The sequence below is a fragment of the Myxine glutinosa genome, chromosome 14 (genome assembly GCF_964187855.1).
Source record: "Myxine glutinosa chromosome 14, kmMyxGlut1.1, whole genome shotgun sequence".
In the NCBI taxonomy this organism is placed as follows: domain Eukaryota; kingdom Metazoa; phylum Chordata; class Myxini; order Myxiniformes; family Myxinidae; genus Myxine; species Myxine glutinosa.
Window position 1 is genome coordinate 37,308,004 of NC_136274.1, and position 13,380 is coordinate 37,321,383.

The 13,380-nt window shown below is 43.8% G+C and overlaps 1 protein-coding gene across 3 annotated transcripts in view; it reads left to right on the forward strand.

Moving 5' to 3' along the window:
* Positions 1-7,925: 7,925 nt before the first annotated feature.
* The window catches only part of LOC137439629 (protein diaphanous homolog 2), a 132,414-nt gene continuing 126,959 nt past the window's right edge, over positions 7,926-13,380 (forward strand). Inside the window, exon 1 of one of the 3 annotated variants that reach the window (XM_068135569.2) lies at positions 7,926-8,113. In XM_068135569.2, the coding sequence (XP_067991670.2) occupies positions 8,015-8,113 (99 nt within the window). In that variant the 5' untranslated portion in view covers positions 7,926-8,014. The remainder of the gene's footprint in view (positions 8,114-13,380) is intronic. The other 2 variants (XM_068135571.2, XM_068135570.2) reach the window with 2 other exon arrangements.

The following is a 13,380-nucleotide window of genomic DNA, read 5'->3' on the forward strand; positions in this document are numbered from 1 at the left end:
TGTGTACAAACTTGGACATCAAAATGTGACTGCAGACTGTTTATCATGGTTACCACTTCCAATGACAGAGCATTACCATGAACCGGATGTAGAAATGGTGGCTTTAGTGTCTAGTAACTTCTCTGCTGTACCTGTGGAACAATTCAAGGAAGGTTGTAATAGATGCCCTATTCTACAGAAGGTGCTAAGATATGTCTCCAGAGGATGGCCTTGCAATGCAAAGGGCATTGACCCAAATGTACTTCTCTCCTTTCGCATTCGGAAGGAACTGGCTGTACATGAGGATTACTTAATTCGTGGCACTCACCATGTGATAGTGCCGACAGAACTTCAACCCAAGTTAATCCACCTTGCCCATGATACGCATCAAGGAATTGTAAGAACTAATCAAAGGCTGCATGACCTCTACTGGTGGCCAGGGATGGACTCCCAAGTAGAAGTTGCCATTAAGTCCTATATTACTTGCCAAATGCATAATAAAACAGCTGTCACTCGGGTTCCACCTTTGCAACCAGTTCCTCTCCCTAATGCTGCATGGGAAAAGCTTGCCATCGATATTGTAGGACCACTTGATAATGGCCAAATGGACTGTCACTATGCCAGTACCTTAATTGATTACTTCAGCAAATGGCCAGAAGTAGACTTTACGTCCCAAGTATCATGTGCTACAGTTATCAAGTTCCTGACTACAGTATTCAGTCGTGAAGGAAACCCGCAGGAACTTATCTCTGACAATGGATCTCAGTTTGTTTCAACTGAGTTTGAAACATTCCTGCAGGAATGAAACATCAAGCACTGCCCTAGTTCTATCTATTACCCACAAGCCAATTGAGAGATAGAACGCTTCAACAGAGTGCTTAAGGACTGTTTACACACTGCAAACCTCGAAAGGAAGCCCTGAAAATCATTCGTACCAGACTTCTTGCAAACGTATCGAGCTACAAGACATGCAACAAATCAGACTCCTCCTGAACTTCTACATGGACGTACATTGCACATCAAGTTGCACATTTGGGACGTCAAATCAGCGTACCTGCTGCAAGACTTGAGGATGGGAGACGCTGCGTTCAACAGAAAAAACAGAAGTCTAAACGATACACAGACAAGCGCTGGGGAGCAAAACCTTCCACCTTTCAATGTGGTTCGTTCGTGCGAGTTCGGAAACCTGGACTTCACAAGAAAGGACAAACCAAGTTTACCCAACCCCTCAAGATCATTGAACAGAGAGGTCCCCTCAAGGTCATTGAACAGAGAGGTCCCCTCAAGGTCATTGAACAGAGAGGTCCCCTCAAGATCATTGAACAGAGAGGTCCCCTCAAGATCATCGAACAGAGAGGTCCCCTCAAGATCATTGAACAGAGAGGTCCCCTCAAGATCATTGAACAGAGAGGTCCCCTCAAGATCATTGAACAGAGAGGTCCCCTCAAGATCATTGAACAGAGAGGTCCCCTCAAGATCATTGAACAGAGAGGTCCCCTCAAGATCATTGAACAGAGAGGTCCCCTCAAGATCATTGAACAGAGAGGTCCCCTCAAGATCATTGAACAGAGAGGTCCCCTCAAGATCATTGAACAGAGAGGTCCTGCTACCTACAGACTCTCTCATGGGAAAGTGTGGAATGCAATTCAACTCGCACGTACAATTCAGACCCCACTGGCCTTGCTGCTGAAAGTATGACAGGTTTTGAGGATTATGGTGCACATAACCCTGTCCAACAAATGCCTCCACAAGTTATTACCCAGGTGTTCGTCGTGGGACCAGACATCGTCGAGCCCCTGAATGGACCAAGGACTCTGTCATGTGACATGTTTACCTTCAATTACATGCCTACTATGTTTTTTGTTTTTCATTACCAGTTGTTGTTATCTTCACGAAAAAAGAAATATGTGGTATTAGGAGTTACATGAATATTAATGGGTGCATGATGGACCGGAAAGGATGAGGTGTGACCGGTAGTGATGTGTACGATCTGGGCGAGGAGTGGAGAAGGAGACGCCATTGAAAGGTTGAGCTGAAGAACCAGTGTGTCGGCTGTCATTGTTATATGACACATACCATACCGCCACACCCTAGCATTCATAACAGCACATGTGATGCATTCCTGAATGATTTCAAAATACGAGAATAAAAACAAATAAATAATCAGAGAAATGGCAGTCATACAACAGGGAGGTTATAAAGGAATTACAAGGAGATAACTACACACCTGGGTGGTGTCTGGCACACTAATGGGAATTGACATGACAACTACTCCAAACACATAATAAACATATGACAGAATACACTAAATAGCTATCCCACCTGCTGGGACATTTTTCACTACAATATGACAATCTATGCTATAAGAGAGCTGTTTGTCTGTCTGTCTGTGTCGCCATTTTTCTGAGATGGCTGAACGGATCTTCGTCACACTTTCAGAAGCTCATCAGCGAGTGCCTTGGAGTGTTTTAGGCAAAAAAAGGAATTTTAAAAATTAATTAATTAATTTTTTAAGTTGCATTTTTTTCCGATTTTTTTCCTTTTAATCGCTCTATCGTGGGTGTAGGTAAGTGTGTTGGGATCCCATTCCTTAGTGGGTATAGGAAAGTGTTTTAGACCCCCACAAAAAATAGACCAGGCAATGCCGGGTACTCCTGCTAGTATGATATAATGCCAATGCAGATACAAATAATTACACTGATGTCATCTATCTTGACCCTGGCCAATACTGTGATTCAGGCTCAATTCGCAATTGCAAACTGATTTGTGCTCAATTGCTGCCTTTAATAGTAATAATAATACGTTTTTTTCCCACGTACAGATACATTCAAAGTACACCGTCTCCATGCCAAGTAAATAACATATCCTCCAACGCGCGGCACATAGAGACGGTATTGGGAGGGAGAAGTGTGCAATTATAAATTGATGGATAATTGCGTAATTAAAATCAATAAATAATAATAGGAAAATAATTCATTTCTTAATAAATTGGCTAATAGAATACCTAAACCACCAGCGTTTCATGCGAAGTTGCAACTTATCGAAAATGAATCAAATAATTAATTAATCGAAAAAAAATTAACTTTTATTATTTGATTAATCAATAAATAACGAATTGATTTTTTTTTTTTTTTTTTTGTATACTGAATCGAGGCTCTTGAAAGAGCTAACATTTATTTCACAAACAAATCAACCAGCCAAACAAAATATATAAAAAGAGGGAGTGGAAGACAATATGGGGAGAGAAGGGGAAGCACACAAACATAACATTTGAGAGCAGGGAGATGTGTGGGAGGGAGAGGGCTTGGGGGGGAGGAGGCGTGGGAAGGGGGGTGGGGGGGGGGGGGTGGGAGAAGTATAAAACACAAAGACACCAAGGACCTCCAGGACAGAAGTTGGTATTTCAAAAAAGTGGATTTGGGGTGAAATTAGCAGGGGTAGAAAAGATCAAGGTTTTGGATGGGGGAAGACAAGAGATGGTGGTGAACAGCTGTTTTAAAGACCTGGAGGGTGGAGTGGGATTGAAGAGAATGAGGGAGTTTGTTCCAGAGGTGGGAGAAAAGAGGAATGAAGGAGTGAAGGTGAGCAGAGAGTCTTGATTTTGGCAGTTTAACCATAAGAGGGTTGCAGGCAGATCTTGTGCGACCTGTAGGAATATTTGGGGGACAGAGCCCAGAGAGAGCTGGGGGGGGGGGGGGGGGAGGCAAGGCCAGAGAGGAGTCGGCAGAAGATGGAAAGACCACCCACCTGCCTGCGGTGAGTGAGTGAAAGGCCCTTGGAGTTAGCTTCATCGCAGGAGATTCCAATGATTCTGAACGCTTTAGTTTCAACAGCGTGAAGACGAGCTAGGTGTGAGGCAGGAGCACCAGCCCAGAGGGGAGAGCAGTATTCCATTGAGCTGCGGATGAAAGCCTTGTATGTGGTGAGGAGCTCAGGTGTGCCGAGGAAGGACTTCGCATGACGGAGGATGCCCAGTCGGCGACTGGCTTTGGAGGCCAGATTTGAAATGTGGTTTGCCCAGGAAAGATCATGGCAGATAGTGAGACCCAAAAGCTTGAGTGACAGAACTTCTTGGAGAGGATTATTCAGAAAGTGGATGGGAGGGTTGTCCAGTCGGTCTGTTCGGAGAGACATCGTAAGAGTGGTAGATTTGTCAGGATTGAAAGACATGTTCCACTTGTTTGCCCAGTCTGTGATTTTGTCCGGGTCTGCAGAGAGTGAGGAGGCTGCAGACTGCCGATCTGAGGGATGAGGAATGGAGCGACAGAGAGTAGAGTCGTCAGCAAAGAGATAGAGAGGATTTTCAAGAGAGTCAGAGAGATCATTGATGAAGACCAGAAAAAGCACAGGGCCCAGAACACTGCCTTGGGGAACTCCAGCCTGAACAGGAAGAGGAGATGAGAGAAACCCATTCAGGGCCACACGTTGACTACGACTAGAGAGGAAGTCCGCCAGCTATGCGTGGAGATTTCCATGGATACCAAAGGAGGAGAGTTTGGTGAGCAGAGCGGGGTGCCAGACCGTATCGAAGGCACGTGATATGTCAAGGGAGACAGCTCTAATTTCCTGTTTGGCATTGAGGACCTCCATCCATTGTTGAGAAAGCAGAAGCAGCATGTCCAGAGTAGAGTGACCAGGTCTGAAACCAAATTGATGATCAGAGATCAAGCCATTGGAGAAGAGGAAAGATTTCATATCTGAAGCAATGATGGATTCCATGACTTTGCTGATAATTGTTAGAAGGCTGATTGGTCTGTAGTTGCTCGGATCTGTTTTTGCACCTTTTTGGTGCAAAGCGGTGATGTTGGCAGATTTCCAAGCAGATGGCAGATGACCTTGAGCAAAAGAGAGGGTGAAGAGAACAGAGAGAGGGAGTGAAAGAGCAGAAGAACAGGAGACAGATAAAATCAATCAGATTTCAGATAAAATGATAAAATGATTAATCAATAAATCAGAAATATCCTTTATAGCCACTTCACTTGGTCACTGTCAAGTCCAAATATTAGTTTCTTAGCTCAAAATGTGCCTTAGATATTGCCCATATGAGAAAGAAAATAAATAAGTGAATAATAATGAAAATAAATAAATAATAATCGTAAAATAATTAAATTATTAATCAATTGGCTAATAGAATACCGAAACCACCATCGTTTCATCCAAATTTGTAACTTAAAAAAATGAATTAAATATATAATTAATCTAATTATCAAATAATTAATTGATTAATCACTAAATCAAAAATACCCTTTACATCCAAATAACTTGGTCATTGTCATGTCCAAATATCAGCTTCCAGCTGAAAAGGTGCCTGAGATATTGCCCAGATGAGAAAGGAAATAAGTACTTAATTAATCGATAATAATTAAGGAATTTATCAATTAATTGATTAATCAAAAAATAAAACTCGATGGTATTCATAGAATACTTACCCTGTGCAGTCAACTTGGTGCGAGCCAACTCTTCTGTTTTTGAAGGGTTTTTTCTTCAATCCAATATGGCTGCCAGACCACGTGAGCGATGACATCATCAATTTATATTCTCTAATATAATTGTTGTGTCGATCACACGCAATAAATTTCAAACTGATCAGACTAAGCGTTGTCCCTGTCGAATTATGACGTCATTGTTAACACTTCCCCATGCGGAGTTCTTTACAATGAGCCACGTTTCAATTTTCCATGGAGCGGTTTCACTTTTCAGAGATAGAGGTGTAACGTTTTTTCCCCCCAAGATGGAGCCTGTACCACGTGACATATGACGTCATAATTATCACTAAAATTCTCCTATGGTGAAAACTTTGTGTCAATCGGACGAACGGTTGTCGAGAAAATAGATTTTAAAATTCAGCCGCACGCACGCACCCGAATGCCTAACCACTCATTTCACTTCGCGTTATCTTTTTTACCAAAGTGCCGCCACTGCGTGTTACTCCATTTAAATAATACTAGGGCATTGCCCGTACTATATCTATATCTAAAATTATATCCCCCCCCTCTATTTACATGAAATGGTTTGGTCCAAAGCGAACGGCTTGCGAGTACGGTGACAATCCCCCCCCTCTATTTACATGCAATGGTTTGGTCCAAAGCGAACGGCTTCCGGAGTTTGGTAAAGAAATCGCCATCGCGTGCACAAACGCGCAGGAAAGCGAATGAATCGCAAATTCGGTTTTATTAGTTTTAAAACATAGTTTAACGCCAACATAGTTTGCAAACGTGAAATAAATGAATACGCTCTCAAATGTGCCATCCGAGGCAGAGTGTGTCCTCCACGTTCGGCACACGCGATCGTTCGCTGCTCTCTGATTGGTTGAATCGTTTTTTGGACATAGCTCGGTAAGTAATTGTCCGATTAATATGAAACCTTGAAAAGGCACATCCTCGGGTCCCCAGCAATATACCTGGCAAGTTAAAAGTATATCGGACCCGTGGTTGTCGAGAAACAGCGGTCACAGACAAACAGACGTACAGACGTACAAACGTACAAACAGAGATTACTGGAATTATAGATAGACTAGGGCATGCCCGTACTATATCTATATCTAAAATTATATCCCCCCCCTCTATTTACATGAAATGGTTTGGTCCAAAGCGAACGGCTTGCGAGTGGTGACAACCCCCCCCCCCTCTATTTACATGCAATGGTTTGGTCCAAAGCGAACGGCTTCCGGAGTTTGGTAAAGAAATCGCCATCGCGTGCACAAACGCGCAGGAAAGCGAATGAATCGCAAATTCGTTTTTATTAGTTGTAAAACATAGTTTAACGCCAACATAGTTTGCAAACGTGAAATAAATGAATACGCTCTCAAATGTGCCATCCGAGGCAGAGTGTGCCCGCCACGTTCGGCACACGCGATCGTTCGCTGCTCTCTGATTGGTTGAATCGTTTTTTGGACATAGCTCGGTAAGTAATTGTCCGATTAATATGAAACCTTGAAAAGGCACATCCTCGGGTCCCCAGCAATATACCTGGCAAGTTAAAAGTATATCGGACCCGTGGTTGTCGAGAAACAGCGGTCACAGACAAACAAACGTACAGACAGAGATTACTGGAATTATAGATAGACTAGGGCATGCCCGTACTATATCTATATCTAAAATTATATCCCCCCCCTCTATTTACATGCAATGGTTTGGTCCAAAGCGAACGGCTTCCGGAGTTTGGTAAAGAAATCGCCATCGCGTGCACAAACGCGCAGGAAAGCGAATGAATCGCAAATTCGTTTTTATTAGTTGTAAAACATAGTTTAACGCCAACATAGTTTGCAAACGTGAAATAAATGAATACGCTCTCAAATGTGCCATCCGAGGCAGAGTGTGCCCGCCACGTTCGGCACACGCGATCGTTCGCTGCTCTCTGATTGGTTGAATCGTTTTTTGGACATAGCTCGGTAAGTAATTGTCCGATTAATATGAAACCTTGAAAAGGCACATCCTCGGGTCCCCAGCAATATACCTGGCAAGTTAAAAGTATATCGGACCCGTGGTTGTCGAGAAACAGCGGTCACAGACAGACAAACGTACAAACGTACAGAGATTACTGGAATTATAGATAGATACATACTCCAGGCGGACGGTGGTGAACAAACACATGACTGACTCATGAGGGTTCTGTGTCAATGTGTCATCACAGTCATGGATGTTTATTTTAGTTCAGTCACTAGTAATACAGTAATACCATATTGTAAATTGCATTTTTTAACACAATACCGTATTCAAAATCTGGAAATCAGTTCCCAGAGCTCAAGTTGGTCGGGCGCGGCTGAGGTAACATCGTCCACCGCACCCGCCCCTCGATTCAGTCCGCCCCGCCCCTTAATTCAGCACGCCCCGCCCCTCGATTCAGTCCGCCCCGCCCCTCGATTCAGTCCGCCCCACCCCTCGATTAAGTCCGCCCCGCCCCTTAATTCAGCACGCCCCGCCCCTCGATTCAGTCCGCCCCGCCCTGTCTTGTCCTGGCACATTTGTGATTTGGTACAGTGCTGCGTTGTTTGGGACAGGCCAGTCGGGCAGTTGCTCTACTGTCCGTGTCCACCATGCAGGGCGAGTCTATCAGCCCCGTGCGGCGTCGCAGGAACAAGCCGTCGCTCCGAAAGAGCGCCGTCGACACCGGAGATTATAGGAAATCGACATTCGTAAGGAATTTTGTTTTTAAACATGGAATTTCGTCTCCTGTTGATGTTTGTCACTTGCCGAAACATCTCTCGAGATGCTCACGTCTGCTGTTTGCTTGTCGACGTGCTGTCTACCTGCCTACCTTTAGACATGCTATCTATCTACCTGACGACCTTTCGACGTGCTGTCTACTTGCCTTTCGACGTGCCGGCTGTCTGCTTTTCACCTGCCAACATGTTGCTTACCTGCCGACATGCTGCGATTTGCTTACCTGCAGACATGCTGTGATTTGTGTACCTGCCAACCTGTGTGTTTGCCTGCCTACTTACCTGCTGCGCCAGCCCACCTTCCTGCATGCTCTTCTGCCTATCTGCCTGCTTGTTTACTGACATGTTTGTCTGCCTAATTACCTGCCAACATGTTGTTTGGCATCGTACTTGTCGACATGCTGTTTGTCTAAGTACCTGCCGACAGTCTGTCTGCTTACCTGCCAACATTGCTTACCTGCCAATATTTTGTCTCTGCTTGCTTACCTTCGACATGTCTGCCTGCTTGCCTACCTTCAACATGCTGATGTCTTTCTGTTTGACTGACCGCCTGCTTCGCAACATGTTGAGTTCTGTCTTCTTGCCTACCTGTCGGTGTTTATGACTTGTGATCACACCTAATCTTATCCAAAAAGTTTGCATGTTTCCTGTCTCTGTTATCTGTGTTCACGTGTCTTTATTTATTTATTTGTTTGTTTGTTTGTGTGTGTGTTATACATATACAAGCAGAGTGCCTGCCCTATGGGTGATCTTGTTTCAGACTTGCAACATGCTCTTCTGACACGTCCCTTTATTTAGGCAGTGTATAGGCAACAGTCCGCTGTCTTAATCGCTCCCCAAAATAAAAACAACCTGAGACGTACATGAAGCAAAAACATGGCTACAGCTTATGAGCGTATATAATACATCGTTGTTATACTGTATAGCTCGGATAAGTCCAATTGCACTGGCTCACTGGCTAACACCAGAGACCTGAAGCCTGGGGCCTATACGTATTGTCGCCTTCACAAGGCCCATGATGCCTATCGGCTCCAACCTTTCGATATTTGATGATCCTTTTAACAGCTTAGGTTGATTTACACTGAACGGAAAACTTATAGGTAGAGCATGTCGATTGTGAATACCATACTTCTGCAGATGTCTTAGGCTTACTAAAGTAACGGACGTATAATTTTATTTTTCATGTTACAATTGTGGGTGGGTCAGGCCAGCTGTCCAACCAATGGATATAGAGTGAACGTACATACAAAGGTACATATGTACACTTGTTCCATTATTAATCCCATTAATTTTGGGGGGGGGGGGGGGGAAACGGGGGAGATATTGTAATCGGTCTGTCCGTCCTTCTGTCACACTATCTCCTCCTAAACAGTCAAATTTTGACATTGGGTCATTCCTGGTGGAACTTTTTGCCATCTTTAAATGTTGCTTTAGGTGGGAAGCATGGGGATTTGCAATGGCGTGCCAACGACCGCTCTAGTTTTTAGATTATTACCTCCGCCACCAAAGGTGGATTGAGGTTATGTTTTCACCTCTGTCTGTCTGTTTGCCCGTGTGTGTCTGTCTGTCCGTTTGTGAACAAAATATCTCAAAAAGTTGTGGACGGATTCGGACGAAATTTGGCAGATATGTAGCGTATGTGACGAGGACGAAATGATTAGATTTTGGTGAAGATCCGGATTCGGATCCGGCTACTAGAATTTTTAAAAATGATTCTTCACCATTGGGAGATGGGGCCAAAAACGATACATAGCAGGATATCTCAAAAAGTTATGGATGGTGATTCCTGTGTTTGATTTTGATTAAATGTGATTCTGTATTGTGGTTTTCTGGTCTACTCTGAGATACAAAACGTAAACTGTTCACCAGGCGGAGGTGTGCTCTCTACTGAGTGCTGTTCTAGTTAAACACTGATTTTAAACCAGTAGAGGAACTTCAATATATATATACTTCTCACATGCAGGGCAAAGACACTATGAGACAGCAGTGTACTTTTACCTTAATTGTAAGGTATACAATGGACGAACTGAAAAGGTAGAAAGGATTTGAATCTGCGATCCCAGCACTGAGGATGCATGGGCTCAGGTGGGAATGTTAAACAGGCCAACTCTTAACCCCAGGTATGTGCGTCTCTGTGCCGCATTAAACTTGCGGATCTCAAACTGCAAACTTGGCCTGAACGTAACTTCATTCTTAAGCATCCTTTTTTGTGACACCAACGTGACTATTCGGGCCAGAAGTGCTCTACGCCAGTTTCTCTGAATTATTTTAAAAACATACTCGCATTAAGTGTTCGGCCTATAGCGTGGCCATATTTCTCCCAATTTCAATGCCGCTGTCCATCGGTCCGTGTCTGCTTTCCTGCGCCCGTCCAGCTTTCTCATCTATTCTTTGAACCGATCGGCTTGTTCCGCTTCCCTTTGTGTTTACGTACTCGGCTGATAATTAAATCTTCCCACGTTTTATTCCAATGGCGATGCCTTTCAAGAAAAAATGTAAAAAAACCCGAACACTGCACAAAAAGTCAACTGTGACTGCACAAGTGAAAATGCATTTGCATCGGAGGCAACCTCGGCCACTGCGTCCATGGCGGAGGATGTGAAATGTATTCTGCAGCTGCAAGGATGATGCATAACAGGGAAATGATCTCCGATGAGTGACGAGGAGATGGCATGGATATGAATACCATGCAGTTCCTGCCACTTCCTTCAAGGGAATTTACTGGACTGTGGTTTGATGGTCATTTTGGAAAATGCTCCATGCTGTTTCGTTTTGCATGATATGCAGTTAGTTGGGTTTTTGCCTGTTGGACCATATCTGGGTTTTGAGAACCCCCAGATTTAAAAAAAAAAAAAAAAAAATTGGGGTTCTTCGTTTTGGGATCATTGAGTGAAATTATCAGGTTTCTTCAAATATGTTAAAGACAGGGGTTGGGGGGGATGTTTGTGTCGCAAGTGTTTTTAAATTTTTGAGCTGAGCCGTTGGCCATAACGCTTGCCACCAACTTCCCTTTCCCTTGTCCCTGGAAACGTGCCAGTCGAGTTGTGGCGATAGCGTTAATCACAGAGCAACAGGCCATTGCGGCCTCTTGGCATCCTGCCCCAATATTTCCATCTCTGCTCCGCTCGCATGCTTGCTTGATCTCACTACATGAAAGCTTTTGGGTTTTTAAGTTCCTATATTTTCATTTACCAATTCCCATTCCAGCGTTATGGTATTTGGGAGTTTTATAGCTTTTTGTGGATTTGATTCCACTAGGGCATGCCCGTACTATATCTATATCTAAAATTATATCCCCCCCTCTATTTACATGAAATGGTTTGGTCCATTCGCAACGCCAAAGCGAACGGCGAACGGCTTGCGAGTACAGTGACAATCCCCCCCCCTCCCCCTCTATTTAGATGAAATGGTTTTTATTAGTTTTAAAACATAGTTTAACGCCAACATAGCGGCAACATAGTTTGCAAACGTGAAATAAATGAATACGCTCTCAAATGTGCCATCCGAGGCAGAGTGTGTCCGCCACGTTCGGCACACGCGATAGTTCGCTGCTCTCTGATTGGTTGAATCGTTTTTTGGACATAGCTCGGTAAGTAATTGTCCGATTAATATGAAACCTTGAAAAGGCACATCCTCGGGTCCCCAGCAATATACCTGGCAAGTTAAAAGTATATCGGACCCGTGGTTGTCGAGAAACAGCGGTCACAGACAAACAAACGTACAAACAGAGATTACTGGAATTATAGATAGATAAAGAAACTAATTATCATGCAGTCCTGGAATATTGGAGACCAATTATTTTTATTATAGTTGTGTATTCATTTCTACATTGCATTAGAAAGCAAGCAAGGCTAACCCCCGCTCTAGCAGGGAAAATGGCCTTTAAAATGCATGTTGTTGTTGTTGTTGTTGTTGTTGTTGTTGTTGTTGTTGTATTAGAAAGCATCATCATCATTCGCGTGTTAAAGTAAGCGTTGGGCACTTTATCTAGGGAGCGACATTATAACAAACTACAGGTTATGGTCCAGAAGCGAGGCAACTTTACATCCATTTTGTATCCAGATTTAGTAAGTTGAAGTCTGGGTGGATCAGGGATGTAGCTGTTTTTGTGACGAATGGCTATCCCATTGTATGAGCAAAGGTAGGCCTGTAACACATCAATGAGTGACACAGACTCGTGTTGGCATAGCGGATACGCATGATGTCATATATGTCAACATCATGCATATCTGCTGTGCCATCTCCTTCAACACTCTCACATGTTTATCTGACTTTAAAGCTTGATCTCCTTTGTCAAAACCAAGAAAGATAGCAACTAAAGAATTGATGCCGGCAGACGGGACGCCCAGTTTAACGTCCATCCGAGGGACGGCACACACATTGATGATTCACCTACTCGACGAAACACCAGAGTGATGGTTTATTGCTGGGTCCAGATTCCGAACCCAGACGAGTGTGCGTGCCTCGAGGCTGTTCTGCCAGCTCCAAGCGTGCATACGTCATTGTCTGTTGTCAGCAATATTTTGTTGTTGTTGTGGTTACACTGTGCTTTGATGTTGAAAATGAACCGAACCACTTTTTGTGGGTTATTTGTCACATTCCTCAGCAACCTCACACCCACCTTGTCATGGATGACTTTTAAAACCATTTCCTCTCCACTCGGCCCCAAAATATTCACCTCGCTGCTGTTCTTGTCCTGCTAAAAATGGTACCTTACTGAAAAATGTGTGCACGCACTTGTCAAATCCAATTTTCTCCAAATCATATTTTGATTTCTTTCACCTATCTCATGCCTTTCGATCCAGTCTCTTGTCAAAAGGTAAGTCCTTTTGATTGAATGGGCCATATATATATATATATATATATATATATATATATATATATATTTTCTTCTGGAGAAGAAATTCTCTGGAGAAGATTGTCATGGGGACCGCCAGCAAGGTGTCCCATACAGCTGCTGCTGCACCTTGCTGGGAGCGATACGCACCGCCTGCCACGCGGTGGTGACTCCACTGATGATATGAAGGTCGCATAGTGACTGATATAAAAACCGAAAGGGTCACAGAGTTACAAGTGTATGGAAAGCCTCACTGCGTTGCCCTGATGAAGCCCCAACAAGGGCGAAACCAGGTCGGTAACTGTGAGTTTTGCATGCACTTGTGACAGTATCTGTATTTATAATCCGTAATGACGCACTGCTAGATGGTTCCTCTGGAACTTTGCAGGCAAGGCGGACGTGC